This window comes from Abrus precatorius, unplaced genomic scaffold (genome assembly GCF_003935025.1).
Source record: "Abrus precatorius isolate BTA unplaced genomic scaffold, Abrus_2018 Scaffold10, whole genome shotgun sequence".
Classification (NCBI taxonomy): Eukaryota; Viridiplantae; Streptophyta; class Magnoliopsida; order Fabales; family Fabaceae; genus Abrus; species Abrus precatorius.
Window position 1 is genome coordinate 3,578,562 of NW_020874292.1, and position 17,277 is coordinate 3,595,838.

Below are 17,277 nucleotides of genomic sequence, written 5' to 3' on the forward strand. Positions count from 1 at the left end.
GTAACTTGAACGAACTCATTCTTGATCAAGTTAAGTAAATACTAACAACACACCCTCTACACTTTTTTTTAACACACTTATAACTATTGATTAACATATATTACAAACTACAAAATTATGTTAAGCTCCATTCTCACTCATAATTAATACATGGCCTGTGAACAGAATTCAAAGGATGAGGCTATATAATACATTCATGAATATAAATTGCAAAAACAAACTTCATGGAGTTAAATTATATTCATAATTTCTGTGAAAAAAATATTTTTTCCTCCATCATCTTTTAACTATTTGCACTGCTCTTTTGATTATGAATTCTAAAATTTAAATTTTAAAAATATATTCTACATGTTCTACAAACTAAATTTTTCAAAAACAATTTGTATATCACTCGTAAACTTAATTTTCAGAAGTAATTTCCAGAATTTAACTTATAAAAGGTATAAAATTATTTCTAGAATTTCGTTTTCAAAAGGTATTAACCCGAAAGTCAAAATAATAAAGGTAAAGTGAATAGAAAGAAATGGTGGTGCAAAAGTAAGAATCACTTAATGCAGCAGCTAACCCCAAACTGTTTAACTAAAGCACTCAAGCAATTTTGGTAACAATGTTCACAGAAAAACAATCACTTATGTCCTTTTATGCTTCTCACCTCTAGAACTTGAGCATCAGAAGATGTGCAGTTTCATAATGTAATTGAGGTAATTAAAAACCTGCATATATTCCACAGCATAAATTCCATAATCATTAAATACAATTTGACACACTTAAAGATAGTCAGATCCATTCCCTAAATTAGAAAAATACATTTTGAAAAGAAAATATGAACAGCATCTAATATTCCACAGAGGGAGGAGTATATGACATTGCTAAGTAAACACTGCTGTAAACATGCAAACAGCAACTAGGGCGGCTTGCTCCTTGACATTGACCAATCAAAGGGGTACAAGGACGCACCAATTCTCCACAACAAAACATTCCAGCCAATGGAACTCCCGGAAAATTCTCCAAGAACGGGGAGCTATCAACATTGTGACGTCCAAAGAATGATTCACCACGGCCGTAACAAGCAAAAATAAGACCCCCAAAAACATTGTTAGCATTGTCCCCATTGCCCTTGAAACTCTCAGAATTTTTTTCCGGTTCAATATTCTTGAGGGCACTATGGACCTCCGTTAATGAAGCCAAGGCATTATCAGGATCTGCATAGTAGAACTGAAAGAAATCTCCTGTTCGGATGCCAATACCTTCAACATATAAATACTCTTCATCACCTCTGTCAAAAACAATAGAACTTAGCCTTTTCTTTTAACAGGGTTGTTTACAATAATCTATTTATAAAAACCGGGAAGAGTAGGGAAGTAGGGGATTTCATAAGAGAGGAGAAAATCAAATGGCCCTAAACCTCATGACACTGATTGGGACAATTTCAGCAGAGGCTGGGAACTACCTTGTCTGTTTTTAAAGACCAAGGATTGCAAGTAGACCAATAAATTTACGATAAAGAAGGGAACAAAATTAGCTTTCAACCTCATACCAATTTCGTTGGAAATGTCAACAGACTAGAAGCATCTTTTTTCTTTTCTTCTAGGAACCATTTTTCTTAAGAAGCAACTTCAAAAGAATTATTTAAATGATAAAATAATACCACAAACTTAGCCTATAATTTTAATTCTTCAGTAGTCTTGTGTGTGCCTGTATTTCAGTCTGGCAGAATCTATATGTCACATAGGATAGCATGAAAAGAAAGTGGAAAATCATGCATAAATGACTTTTTAAATAGAATTTGACTTCAGAATAAAAAATTGTTCATACACCAAAGAACAATTAACCGATTAGAAGATTGCTTCCAGTTCCAAACACTCAACATCTAAGAATATGAAGCACAATGTGATATAATAAAACACTCTGCCAATCCTGCCATGATTGATCAAAATAGAAAATGATTCCCCAAAAGGGTAAAATGAATTGGTAAGACTATATTAGTCAATCTCCGGTGGGGAAATTAACATGATTCCACAAGTTTCCAAGTTTAGGTATTTGGAATCGATTCTATAGAATAATGAAAATGTTAATCATAGAATACAGGTTAAGTATTAAAGTGGAGAAGAACATCAAGAGTTATTTGCAACCATAAAGTACTTATCAAGCTAAAAAATTTTTTTATTGTATTGCAATATGACCAGTTATCTTATATGATTGTTGATGGAAACCAAAATGCAAGTATTATTGAATACAAATAAGAAAAAGGTGAGTACACATAACCTAAGCCTATGGCTCCTACAGAAATCCCAATAAATACTAGAATTATGCTCCCTCTAACAGAATGCAACAACTTACTTTTTCCCTGTGCCACCATACACACCACCTCTCACTCTCATAATGCCCCTTCAAACTAACTCATGCATTGAATTCTTTTTTCTCGTTACTCTTATTCTTTCTCACATATACCCTCCACACTTTGGGCCTCTCAAAAGGATCCAATAAGTGATCCCCTTCCCTTAGTTTATCACGTGAGCCAACAACCCAACAATACTTTCTGCTGAAACAGTAGTGTCCTCAAGGCTGAAATGAGGAAATTGACTCCTCATACAAAATTCTTCCTCCCAAGTAGAGTTTTCAGCTGCAAATCCCTTCCATTTAATTAGATAATCCTTCAACATGTTACCCGCCTCCAGTTTCTTGTATTGCCTAAACCTTCTCTAGTTTTAACGTGTCAGCATTCCATAACCATCTATTAATGGTATGTCTAAGTCTAGGGATTAAAATGTTGACAGACATGAAAATTAAGAACTAACATGACATTTTTAAAATTTCAGAAACTAAAATATCGAATATTTACTTTTTAATTGGTACACTTATCAATGAACAGACACTTATGACAAGGAGGTAAAAACAAGAACACATCAGTATATACAGCGATTTCTTTGGGAATGGAATTGTTTTCAATGTTATGCATTCAAAAAGCTTGAAGTTAATGGTTGAAGTTATTGAAAGTTATGGCTCACACTTAAAGCTTCCTAACTATCATGAGTGTAGAGTTTCTCTTCTTAAAAAAGAGTTAGAATATATAAAACAAATGTAAAAGTTATGGAGAAAAAAGAAAATTTTTTATGTTCAAATATATAAGATGCGTGAAAGGATAAAAAAAAATAGAACATTGGTCAATTTCTTAGTAAATTGTCCAACAATTTTATGTTTGTGAAGAACATTGATTCATTTTGCTTATAAAAAGACTAGAGAAAAGTTATTTGAGCTCCTAGGTAGTTTTATTGTGGAGATTGGAGAGCAAATTGTTGTGCAAGTAATTATTGACAATGACAGCAAGTGTTGGTTTGTAAGAACTAGTCTCAACTCTCAAAAAGTAATTTCATTTTAACATTTGTTTTGGACCCTATATGTTGCATTGTATTGATTCAATGTTGAAAGACATTGAAAAAAATTTTAAAGTGAAGAGAACAATACAAAGATGATTGATGATTCAATCTTGTGAGTTTGATTAATAATCATTCATTAACTTTGTATACTATGCGAAGGTTCACAGATAAATTTAAATTTATTAGATAGAGTGACAAGATTTGTCACAACATTGTTCATTACAAAAGTTGCATAATAAACAAAAAAACCTAAAAAAATATTTACTTTTAATGAGTGGTTGAAGTCCAAAACAACTAAAGAAGCTAAAGGAAAGGGGCAACAGACACTGGGCTCATGCCTTTTTTCTCATATGATATCGTTTACACCCTTTAAGGCTATGGGGTCTCCTATGCAAGTTCTTAGGCTTGTTGATAATGATCTCCAAATGAATGTCCAATGACTTGTTTCAAAGGCTCATTTGATATTCCTTGAAAATCTCCAAAAAGTGGTACAAAAATGGTGGTTTCTCAACACTCACCTTATAAGACTCTCCCAAACCAAAGAGCAGTTTAAGAATGGAGAGAAATGGGAGGGGAAGGAGAGGATGAAAATGGTGGCCAATGAGCAGGGAAAAGTGGCAGTTTTATGGAGAAGTGAAAATTTTGAGGGAGCTTTAAGGTACAAGACTCTCATTTGGATCTTTCCTTTTTTGAGAAAAGGAATTTTTGTCATTTTCTTGAAAAAAGGAAAGATCCAATGGCTTGGGTACATCCTTGTATTTTTTAATAGATGGGCAAGATTGATTGTTAGGTTAAGTTTACTTTTGAAGATATTGAAAAAAATCAATGATCAAGTCTTGTCCTTGCAAATCAAGATGAAGGATCCATATTTAAAGAGATATTAGAAAAGGGAGTGAAATGATGGTTTATCATAAAAAGTGACTTCTTGTTGTTTCATGATATGGGTCACATCAGTTGTCTCTGCCTTAATTCTTGTCTCTTTGCCCCAAAACAAGTTTTTTTTTTTAATATAATATTATTAAATGTCTCCTCACATATGAATTTTCTCAAAAATTTTATCTAAGAGTCCCCTACCGTACTAACTCAGAGCTAATAAAATAAATTTTAGAAATTTAATTTCCTCTTAAAAATTATTTTAGAAAACCATTTTTTATCTTTCAAAATTTTTTCATCAATTCAATAGACCCTAACAGACTCAAATCTATCATATTGCAAAACTTTACCCAGAAGATATTAGGATCGTTACTGAACAGCTCCAAATGAGGTCAGAATCGTCTCAAACCAGTTATAAACAATCAATAATCAGTTAAATTACCTCTACAGTCAATCTAATTAGACAATCATCCCCTTTGTTCAATGTATCTACTCAGTTGTGGCTGAGTTTACACTGACAGGGTCTGACAAGCAAATCAGTAGAAAAGGTGTTACACAGTGGATGAAATAATGGGGGATTATAACCTATAGTACACTAATAGATACTTGCAGCAAAATATCTTCTATCACTTCAGCCTTTTTCTATAAAGGAAAAAACATTTAGATGAATTTAGAGAAGTATTAATATTGATGAGGTAGAAGATTTACATGAGAGAAGAGATTCATATCATACCCCACAATTCCGTGATAAGCAATACAAGTTCTTGGGAATGGCTTCTCTGCTCCAATGGAGAATTTCCTTTGCTTAATTACCCCAATGTACAAATCAGGAGACTCAATATGATTTTCTATCTGCCACATTTTTTGAAGTTAAGAAAACAAAAGATGGTGGGAAATGTAGCAAAAACAAAGAACATTGATGCTCAACTTGATTAATTTCATTTATCAAAGTTTTTTGGAATTATCATAGTCATTGCGGAGTTAATACCAAAACTCTAGCCCAATGGTGGGCGGGATTCTTATGGGGATTAGCATCCGAAGGTCCAAAAATTAGCTATTTGGCTGTTAATCTTGACATACAATTCCTCTAGATGTGAGTGCAACTGAACTGCCTTTGAGATGGTAAAATTCCAAACATATGAATGAATGAAATATATTTCATTTTTACTGTCAAATTAGAGCTAATCATATGTTGAATGTTTTGGCATTCATTTAGGTTCACACTACAAGGAAACTATCAAAAACAAAACACAATGAATGCTGTAGTGTTTGTGATGGCTAATTCAAAATTGGCCAAGAAGAAAGTTGAAGTGCTATTGACTATGAAATTGAAGATATTTCTTTGGATATAATTGGATTGTGGAAAAAGACAGAGAAGACTTGGACTTGGATGAAAACCTAGATTTGGATACACCAAATGGAGAGTTGGCTCAGGTTCTAGGGGAAGTGTGTGCCCCCTAGAGATGACTTGGAGGTTTCTAGCTTGATGATATTGATAACTTGATGGAGATGGGGATGAAATGGAAGATGATTCCTATGATCAAAACCTAAATGATTTGCTAGAGATAGAGATATCTAGAATTCTAAACTCTAGAATTGGATTTGACTGCTTTCTTTGGGTGTTTAATTTTGTGTGTTGTCATCTTTTATAGTTGGAGTTGTATTTGACAATCTTATACAAAATTAAAGTTAATTATTTGTGCCCTGGTTATTATTATAAGGTTGCAAGTATATTGCTCTCAGGCAAGCAAAAATTCAAATTGTTCAGTACTGTGAGCCTTGTGGGTAAATCTCCTCTCAATTACCCCTTCTCAAACAAAAACAACCGAGCATTATCCCACTAAGTGAGGTCGGCTACATGGATCACACAACGCTATTGAACTCAGTAATTACCCTTTCCCATAACTTCTTAATATGACTCATGAAATGATAATGATCCCCCTTTTAATTTGTGCAATATTGTATGACTCTCTTGTTCTTATAAATAGAGATTAGAGTCCCACTCCACTCTTATGACAATTTTCTAGAACCTCATAATCTTGTACAACCTCAAACTCATACAATTTGAGTCAGCCAAGTGGCCAACTACTACCTTTCTCACCCAGACCTATCCATACCTCAAAGGTTATACTTACATGATCCAACTGTTTTGCCATTTGTCATGTGACTTAAAGCTTTCATAACCTCAGGCTCCCAAATAGTACATTAAAAGGTATAGTTTTGATGCTTAACCCTTGTGTTTAGCCTATTCAAAAGCAAAAATTTGAGTCCATTAAACAGCCTCTCACAAATTTCATCATACAGGTACTTTTATGTAATAGGTGAAATCTAATATGGTCCTTCTCTATAAATAAGTTTTGACTAGTTCTTAATAATTTAGACATATTTTACATTAACAAAAGTATTTTGTAGTTTGATCCAAAAAAAAGTAAATTATTGCGCACCAAATTGTTAATTTCATGTAGAATAGTCTGACCATCAAGAAGTTCCTGTTGCCCTTCCCTCCTAGCAGTGAGCCATGTTGAACCTTCATTGCAGTTTGTTCTAACTGAGGCTGTCTTGTATTTGGCACCCACAGCCGTAACACCATTTGACAACGCAACATGAAATCTAATATTTCCTGTAGCAAAATCAATCCATTACAAAGATGAGTAACTTGTAAAGAATTGCAAAAACAAAATAAAATAAAAGACTTGTAAGGGTACTATCCTATCATGAACCACTAGAAACAATCATATCATGATGGTAAAATAATACATAAGACAAACTATTATTCAACAAGCGTACACATATAGGCAGCCATAGACGAGGAGGAAGCATGACAAAGAAATAACAATCAAGTTGAAGACTACTAGCTTTTTAGACTAGTGGCACCTCTCCAATGATGTGGCGGATACTCCAAAATTGGTGACATATTCTTATGATAAACCTGTATTTGCATTTTTGAAATATCACTGTTTTTCTTTGTGTGTCTGAATACCACCCATGACTAATCTCTGTCAAAGCATATTAGCATTTTTTACAATCTTGCCCAGCTCCCAGTCATTGCACAAAACAGCAGACATTTATCCTCTTCAAACAAGCATGGGAGATTGAGCCCACGTGAGACTTTAATAAGATAATTACAATTGGAGGAATGTAATTTTCTTTTTTGGGAAGTTTGAATAAACAACAAAAATAAACTCTTATTCAATGAACTCTTACCAAATGAAAAGCTTATCATAAGTTTGCTTGTGGAGCTCATCGAAATAAGCTAAGGAAAAAACTTCTTTCAATAAGCTTCTCTATGTAGCTTATTGAGATAATCACAAGAGTAATTTAATTTTCATTTTTGGACAGGTTTGAGCAAATTGCTTAATTATGCTCTCATTCAATAAGGTTGAATAAACTGCTTTGCATTTTTGGGCACATTTGGGTAAACTCATTCAATAAGCTCTTGTCAAATGAGAGCTTTTTCATAAGTCTGACTGTGAAGCTCACTTAAATAAGCTAAAAGAACTTATTTTAAAATAAACTTTTCCATGTAGCTTATTGAAATTACTTTTAAAAAGTTTATAGGAAGGTTATGGACTATTTTCATAAGCTCAAATGACCTCTTCCAAACACCCTTTATCTAAATAGAGTACATATAGTCGTACCTATATCTAAAAATGGAGATATGACAAAACCAAACAGTAGCTTTTAAAGAAAACAGAGAATGAAAGCAACTGAACCTCTATCTTGAAGGGAATCTCCACTTATTTTTTCTTATAACTTATTTGATTAACAACAATTTTCTCCTGCATAAAATTAGACATTTTTACAACTAAAAGTACAAGAGTTGTCAACCCTAAGATCCTTGAGGAAAAAAAAAAATTACACCCCCCATGAAAGAAATAGGACAGTGTGCAATGTAGCATGTACACAAATTATATCATGAGTCAGGAGGCAAAGGCTACCAAAAAAGGTAATAAGTACCAGAAGATCTGTCTCTGTCCTGAGCAAATACAAGAGCAACAGCCTCTACCAGTCCTGCTCTACCACAAATAATTCTAGAATTATTTCTACTTAGGTATACAAAGGAGCTTCTCTCATCACCCACAATGACTGTGTCCATAGGCATGGCATAATCTGAAACAAAACAAGCCATCATTTAAAAATAAAATAAAAACAGCACGAAGCCTGTGGCAAAGGGGTGAAAATTGAAGTCATGTTCTCAATTACAGAACTAACACAACAGAACAACACACAGTCATCCCCATGTAAATTCAAATTCCAAATTGCCATTATGTATTCCATATACATACATTTTGTAAAGAATTATTTTAGGGAAAGTAGCCAATGATATCATTAATTTAAATAAAACACTCTGTACATCAACTCTAAGAAATCATTTCCTTACTTGCTCTTGTATCACACACACTAAAAATGAGAAGATAGAAAACCTCATTCTACCAAGCAAAACATAAACACCAATTTCCTCCTAATTTTTTTCCTGATAAAGTAAAAAGTATATAGGAATATGAAGCAAGTGCAAAATTTAGAAACAGAATAACAATAGGTATAACAAAATAAGGCTACTCAAGTGTCTCTCACCCAACTTCTCTAGAACCAATTTCATGTCACTGCTTGCTTCCTATGCAGAAAAATCAGTGTGTTAGAAACAGATCCAAGAATGAAATAAATAATGAAAAAATAAAATCAAAATTAGTAAATAAGTTTGCAACTATGAACTTACCCCAAACAATATAATCCCAACAGGGAATGAGCAACTGGAGACAGAGGCTGAATATTCCTTGATATCCTTTACAAAATCGTCAACACATGGCGCTTGAGATGTCTGTAGTCACAAAGATTTAAGTATTTGATTATTGTAAAAGTATAAAGCACAACTTTATCTTAATTTAACTACATGCTAAAGATTGTATCAATATAATCAAAGATGCAGAAAGGTGCAATTAAGGAGCTGAGATGAGGCAAGGGTAGTGCCTTTTCCTGGTTGAGGTACACAACTCTGGTGCTTTACATGCCTTTCTGGGTCAGAAAAGCACCACTTTAGCATCTTATTCAGAGATATGAAAAACCCAAAATACTTCACCATTTAACATGCTTACTGGATACAAAATACTAGTCTCTGAGACTCCTAACTTTGTGAATTGATGGTTAATTTATATGGAAAATCAATGCAAAATACCCAAATATTTTACTGTTATCTTCTTTTTCTATTATTTAACACCTTTCTTCACCAAGCCATGCCTAGCTTCAAGGTATCACTAAAAAGCCTTCGGGGCTTAAGAGCGGCTTTTGCATTACACTACCTTAGATCGTACAGGTAATAATCATTGTAAATGTCTTACTGTTACATATTCAATATTCATTTTATGAAAATGCACAAGTCCAAAATTTTGAAGAGATTTTATTACCTTCCGCATCCGTCGTAATGGTATGGCTTCAACGTTTAATCCAGGCAAGTAGCCAACGGTCAAAACTATGCCTTCATTTATATGTCTCGCATATGCTTCAGCTCCAAAGCCACTGAAAAGGGCACCCCATTTGACCTGCAACAATAACCCTGGGTTTACTCGAGTATAACAAGTTTCAAACACACTAAAGAAAACAAATGTAAACATTCAACCTCTTTAAACTCATCAGTAATAGCATCCCTTCCCATAATACCATTTGACACTGTAACAATAATCGGAATATTGGGTCCCAACGACTGTCTAATCTGCACCATAAACATTAATCAACAGCATAATACGTACCAATAATGCTAAAAACGAAAAATAATAAGAGAAAAAAAAAGGTGTTGATTCCTTACACGCTGCATAGTATTGAACGAGTCGAATCCACTTCCAATGGTGGCAATAGCGAAACACGGTCGAATTGGCTCAGACAGAACCTTATGAATAACCTCGTTCACAGCATCCTGTTAGAAATTTACAACGTAAACCAACAAGTAATCGACCGAAGAAACGAACCCTAATTGTGTGAGATAGAATGGGACGTATCACGTACGTGGAGTGAAGGGTTGAGAGAAAGTGCAGAGGAGAGTTTGGGACGAGAGAGGATGCGATTGCAGAGAGAGTTCCATGATTTGCTGACACAAGCAGCTGAAGCGAAGGGTAGTGCTGGAAGCCTAGCAAGAATGTTCTGAAGAAGGTCCTCGTTAAGCACACTCAAGCTCGTGTTCACATCGCTTGAAGTTTTTACCTTCGTGATCGATTTCACTGACGACGACGACGACGACGATGGCTTCTCCATTGTGCTTCGACACCACCTCACTCTCGAACAAAACGCACGGGAGAAAATGCCCGAACATTTCGAACATGGGCTGCATCATGGGCCTTGGCCCAAAAGAAAGCTTTTATGTTTATGTTTATATTCTCCATTTTCATGGAAAAAAATAGTCTTGAGTTCTGACCCAAAAAAAGTCTATTTAATTGAGTAATCACCCACTGCACCTGCATTATAAGTAATTTCTGGAAAATGGTAATTCAAATAATTATAAAAGACGACACATTTTAATTCATCTGTCAGAGCATTGATGATCATACATGATTTATCTAAAAAACTTTTAATTCAACTAAGAATGAGAATAATTTTCACAAGTATATCACAAACACATGCATATTGTAATCCAGAGTAAGTGTGGAAATTAGATTTTGAAAGGGAAGGGACTCAAGGACAAAATTTTAATTTCTAATTGATACTCTAATTTTATAATTTTTAAAAATAAAAAAGTGATAAAATAATATATTAATATAAATTTAATATGTTAATTTTTTATTTACTTTTATAAATGCTACAACATTTTAAATTTAAAAATAAAATATTTTATCTTTCTTCTTCTTCTATTTTTTTTAAAACTCAACTCTCAAACATATCCTGCTACCTAACCTCAAACCCAAACTCTCATCTTGTCCTTTATCTTCAATCTTGGCAATTGGGTAAATTTTTCAAGTCATTTGCAAAGATCTTTGAAATTATATTTAAAATATTAAACGTAAAAAATTACAAAAAAAAATTATAATGACAATGTATGTAAAAAGAGATTTATTGCTTATATAAAAAAAAATATTATCATTAAATGCTTATTTTACCTAATCAAAGACCATAAGGAATGAATTTGAAAACTATAAACAAAAAATATTATCCTTAAATGCTTATTTTACATAATTAAAGACCATAAGGAATGAATTTGAAAATTATAGACGTGTTGTCATTTGCAAATACTCAATCCTTTGTAGTTGTAATGTTGTTTAGTCTTTTAAAACCTATGGAGAAAAAAAAAAAAAAACTTATACATTTCCTTCCCTCAATAAACATAATATTTTTTCTTAATTTTGTTTTTATTGTTTATTGTCAATTTAACCTTATGAGTTGTAATGTTAAATAGTCACATGATAAAAAGAAACATGAGAGTATAAAAAGACAATAAGAAAAAGGATGCATGTAGTTTATTTAAAAATTGACTTAAATTCAAAACTTGGTTTATAGTTAGATTTATTAACTATAATATGTAATCTTTATGCCATGTTGGAGTTGTTTATTATGAATAGATCAACTTATTTAAAGAATAGAAAATGTTGGATAATTTGAATAATAAAAATGAATATATTTGACTCTATTAGAAGTGAAAGCACATAAGATGTTGGAGAATCTTTCAAGTGTGCTGGTTGAGTATATCGAAGAAGTTAGTTCTTGTGTGTTAAACAATTGAATTGGTTGAGATTGATATGGGATGATAGTAAAAAACAAGTTATTGATAATGTCAAAAGATATTATATTTCTTACATAGATCAAATTTATGAGAATGATAAACAATAGTTGCATAATAGATTTCCAAAAGCTTTTAAGTGATTATGGATGGTTGTATAGTAATTCAGAAGATGATTTATTAAACCATAATGATGATGATAAACAATTTATGTGTAGATAATTGTTAATACACCCATTTTGTTGCAAGCTATAAACACAAGTATGTTGATACTCAATTCCATGATATTAAAAAAAAAAAATTAGTATACATGAATTCTAAGCCATTGTCCACCCTAATGTCTTTTATAAATGCTCAAATTGAGTATGAGCAAATTTAATAAAAGATAAGATGTTTTGATTTTTAGATTTATGTTGCATATGAAATATTTATGTGCATCTTGTAAAATAATCCAAAACAGTAAAAAAGAAACATGCCCCTCAATGTGTGCGAGCTTTATAAGGACCCTATATGTGACAATGTAGCAAGTCAAACAAAGCATGAGTTAAAAAAAAAGAAGAAGAAGAAGAAGAAATCTAGTTTGTTGATATATGAGACAAATATTATAAGTTTTATCAAAAGATATATTATAAGAAGTAACAATGGAAAAATTAATTTAAGAAGAGATGGTGATGGATATCCTAAGTGCATATGACATAAATTTGAGGGTTAAGAAACAAGTACCATTTCTAAATGAGACATTTAATAAAACTACCATATAATTTACGTAAGTCAATCATTTTTTTTCATAACCAAGTCCTACAAGACACGAAGAGTATAAAATAAAATGATACAACAATTTAGAACAACAGTGATTTATTTTACAAACATCAAATTCAAGTTGAAAGAAGGAACACATAAAACATTATTTAAGGTGATATTTGAGTTGAAAGGTACTACTCTAATAGATGTGATTAGAGCAAAAGACCCCGTGGACAATTTGATATTTAGTACTGATATAGATTCTATTTATGAGAAAGTGTGGAATCAAAAGTGATATAATCAATAACCCTACTATCCAAAATTGATTGCTTGATGAATTAAGGCATTAGGGGGGGGGGGGGAAAGGCAAACACATTGCATTTGCATGATTAACTAAGATATGGTTTGAAAGTACAATTGATAATGTTTGACCGATATGTTAAAGTTGCTCAATAGAAAAACTTTGTATAAGTTAAGAAAAATCTACTACATTTGGAGCAATAGAAGATTTGGGGGAAGTTTCTTTAAATCTATATTATTGGTAATATTGACTCTACTTATTATCTTGAGTTCCTATGTTGTTTGAACTCTCACATGTTATTTTTAAAGTTGAAATTATTCTTAGTATGTCCTATTTTGTTACATAAATTGAAATGAAATGTCAAAGTTCAACAATTCTCAATTATGTGGCCTTTTCTTTTGTAATGCTCATATCACTTATCCTTAAACCTGTTTGAGAAATTTGGATAGCTTTAGATTTTAGTAACAGTGGAGAAATTTTTTTGGTTGATTTTGACACCATTTGATGTTGTGTTTTTGAATGACTAGAGAATAAGTTTGACATGCATTAGCTAATAGTGTCATCATAAAAATGTTAGTACGAACAATATTGTATTTGTCATTAAGGCCTATGAAAAACTACAACAGTCAATTGTCTTTCTTTTGTTTATTGTGTACTTTCATTTGGTTGCAAGTGGAAAAAATGTTATTTACTTATAAACCACTCCAAAGACCTTTGAGTTTTGTGAAATATGTTGAGATTGTTATGGTGCTTAAAAATCTTTGAATTTGATTGCTAGTGCATTCTTTTATGAAAATTGATCTTAAGGTTATTCAAAACTTGATGAGTAGTCTTGGCATGAAAGACCTCTTTGGATAAATTAAGTTCTACCAAGTAAGCAAGTCATGGTAGAATCATGTTCTTACATTAATTTCATAGAACATAATCTATATGATAATTTTTGACAAAATTAATCTTTTTGTTCCTTAACTTTATAGTGAATCTCGATTTCATTCTCTAAATTTATTTATTTATTTTCATCTTCAAAGTTTCTTTTTTTCTCACATTAGTTCTTTCTGTTAGCTTTATTACATAACTTAACAGAAATATCTTATATGGTCTTAACATCGTTTATTTAATCCAACTTAGATTTTTTTTTTATTTAAAAAGTTGTTAAAAAAATGGTGTAGCTTAAGTGTGAACCCTCAAACCCTAGCAGCAATAGCTCCCTTTCTCACATTAGTTCTTTCTGTTAGCTTTATTACATAACTTAACAGAAATATCTTATATGGTCTTAACATCGTTTATTTAATCCAACTTAGATTTTTTTTATTTAAAAAGTTGTTAAAAAAATGGTGTAGCTTAAGTGTGAACCCTCAAACCCTAGCAGCAATAGCTCCCTTCCATAATCTACAACCTCAAGATAATGAACAAGTTGAACCTGTCTAATAACTCTTATCGTTGGCAACAACTTCTCCTACAAAATTCCAACTACAATTAGGAACCTAATGGAGCTGCAAATACTATACATTTTCCATAACAACTTCAATGAAACACTTCCCACAGAAATCAGAAACTTGTCAAATCTTGAAAAATTGAGTTTGACTTATAACTTTGAGGTTGTCATATCACTAGCCTCACATACCTATCAATCATGGTGGTAAAATAAACAACATTATTCTTAGGCATAACATCAGACATGCCCTTAGCAATTTAAATCCCCCACTTTCATAAACCTTTGCATCATCACATTCCAAGATGTAGGGATGATAATGAGTAAAGTACCTGATAGGTACTCGCAAAATTTACCCTCAATGGGTAAATTATTTATCCGTTAAATGGGTACGGGCATGGGTATGGGGAAATACTTATAAATTTTAGCTGGATGAGTGTGGGTATGGGTATATATATATATTATTAATTATATTACTTATCTGAGGAAGGTTTTTACCCAAAAGCCCATTAGGAGAGAAAATTAGGGTTAATACTTAATATTTTATATATTTGACTAGGTTCTCTCTATAGTCATTGACAGTTATGTAATCATATGAGTTACTCCACAACTTATCATATCAAAAGTTATATTTAGGAGTGTGACCTATATATAAATATCTAACCTATCATTTTTCATAGGATTTAGAAATCAAGTTTAACAACTTTCATACCAAATAGAGTCTTTAACAAGTATGCCTAAAACTCTATTATAATTATTATTAGTATTTTTAATTATCTTTATTGTTCTAATTTTATAATTTGTTTAAATAATTCTTTACTTACAGTGGGGCAACTAAGAATTTAAGAAAACAAGAATCTAACTTACTTTTAGTTTTTAAAAATTTTTTGTGGATGTTTTTGTAAAATTTTTGTCAAGATAAAAATTTCACGATTTATTTTATGTAATTTCATGTCTTATATTTTTTATTCAATTCAAAGGTTTTTTTTTAGGCCATAATTATTTTACTTTTTTGAATGGACAAAAATTTTATTTTAAATTTTGAGTAATATTATCTTTCAATTTATAATTTTCTGTTTTCAAAATTTTTTTCTATGCAAAATAAAAGGTTCAAAAATTGAATATAAATATTTATGTTAATCAAATAAAAGAATGCATATTTAAAAATATAAAAATCTATCTAATTAAATTTGTTTTATAAGATTAACATAAAAATATATTTACAAATAAACTAAACTATAAAAATAAATTTTTCATATTTTTAATAGAAAATTTTATTTAATATTTTATATTATTTAATTAGGCTAATACAATTTAATTATTACATAATTGATATAAAAATTAATTCTTGTTATATACTTGTATATTCTAGTTTCTTTTGGTATTGCTGAATTAAAGCAATATGTAAACCTAAAAGATAAGTGATCGTTCTCATCTAGAACGTCTAATTTTGACGAAGAGGTAAAATAATCTAATTATATTTATTATTTTGACTTTATAATAAATAATTAACTAATATATTTTTTTTGGTCTTAGAGAGGAGAGTAACAATACATTACTCTCAAGTTTATGAGTTAATTATTTTAGATGATCTTGAAGATTATGGGTGAAATTTTGCTTATAATTTTTAAATACTTTAGTTTAAAAAGTTGATGTATTAAAATATACTTAACACTTGTAATCTTTGAATATTTATTTTCTATCTATGCTTGAACTTTGTTTATAAGTTACATATCAAATTTTTGTATTATTATGCTACTTATGTAAAATTATATAAGCATTTTTTTATAAGTATTTTTTTTCTTAGACAAGTGCGAGTAATAGGGGCAGGTACGAGCATGCGGGTATTCAAAGGATATGAGCATAAGGATTAAAATTACTATCCACGCAGGTATGAGGCAGGGTATAAGTATTTTTTTAAAACGCGAGTATAAGAATGGATATTATAGTACCATACCTATACCCTACCCATTACCATCCCTACCAAGAAGACATTTCTCTATGACATGTTATATACAACTTTTTTTGCCTGCATAACATTTTCAATAGTGACATACCTAACAACCTTAGTAATCCAATAAACTAAATTTCTTTGCGACATTTAATAAAACACCTTGTAAGAATTGACAATCTCTTTACATTAATTACACGTATCGATCCCACAAAGATATCATATTTTACATTGCACCTGAACATAGATTCATGAATTGATTTTCCTTTAAAGATCTTACACATGATTTAACAAGATTAATTGACAGAACATTAAGTGTAGTGATCAGGAAGAGCACTCTACACTTTCATGCAAACAAAAGTTAAGAGGGTATCAATACAAAAGATTACAACCAACAAAGAACACAAACAGTGGTCAATGATAATAGTTTTTAATGATGGAGAATGAAAAAGAAGAATAATGGATAAATGAAAAATTGTAAGAATTAGGAATTAAAATATTTAATGAGTAATAATCTTAAAGACTAAAATGAAATAAAAATAATAATATCGTGTATGATATTTTTGTTACATAATCAATTATACATATCACTTAATGTAATATATTAGTGTTTTATTATTATCTATTAATAGTATTTAGATTTAGGGATTAAAATGTCCAACATAAATGAATGTGAAAGACTAATGTAATATTTTTCTAAATTTTAGAAATTAAAATACTCAATACTACCATTTTAGATACGAAAATGAAAGTTTAATTAACTTCTAGTTTGTTTACTTCTAGTCTAATAATCTATCTATCTTTTATTTGTTAAAATTTTATTTATAAATTAAAAGGATAAAATATCAAAATTATCTTTATAAATAAAAGTTTGAAAATTTGTTAATCTTTTTATACATTTAA

At 30.8% G+C, this 17,277-nt stretch overlaps 1 protein-coding gene across 1 annotated transcript; it reads right to left on the minus strand.

The window, feature by feature from the left end:
- Nucleotides 1-781: 781 nt before the first annotated feature.
- LOC113847804 (F-box/LRR-repeat protein At5g63520) lies at nucleotides 782-10,498 on the minus strand. Its single transcript, XM_027477096.1, has 10 exons — nucleotides 10,248-10,498; nucleotides 10,051-10,158; nucleotides 9,865-9,957; nucleotides 9,653-9,787; nucleotides 8,968-9,069; nucleotides 8,826-8,865; nucleotides 8,208-8,360; nucleotides 6,695-6,870; nucleotides 4,984-5,102; nucleotides 782-1,276 (listed from the first exon to the last, which is right to left on the minus strand). The coding sequence occupies exons 1-10, from the start codon at nucleotides 10,491-10,493 to the stop codon at nucleotides 835-837; spliced, it is 1,614 nt and encodes a 537-aa protein (XP_027332897.1). The 5' UTR covers nucleotides 10,494-10,498; the 3' UTR covers nucleotides 782-834.
- Nucleotides 10,499-17,277: the final 6,779 nt, after the last annotated feature.

What these genes read in the sequence shown, in the direction of transcription:
- LOC113847804 (XM_027477096.1), bottom strand. Translation starts at nt 10,493, where the DNA reads ATGGAGAAGCCATCGTCGTCGTCGTCGTCGTCAGTGAAATCGATCACG. An exon ending in CTCTCAACCCTTCACTCCAC is followed by an intron (nt 10,159 to 10,247) that starts GTACGTGATACG and finishes AATTTCTAACAG; the next exon opens with GATGCTGTGAACGAGGTTAT. An exon ending in CATTACGACGGATGCGGAAG is followed by an intron (nt 9,070 to 9,652) that starts GTAATAAAATCT and finishes TTGTGACTACAG; the next exon opens with ACATCTCAAGCGCCATGTGT.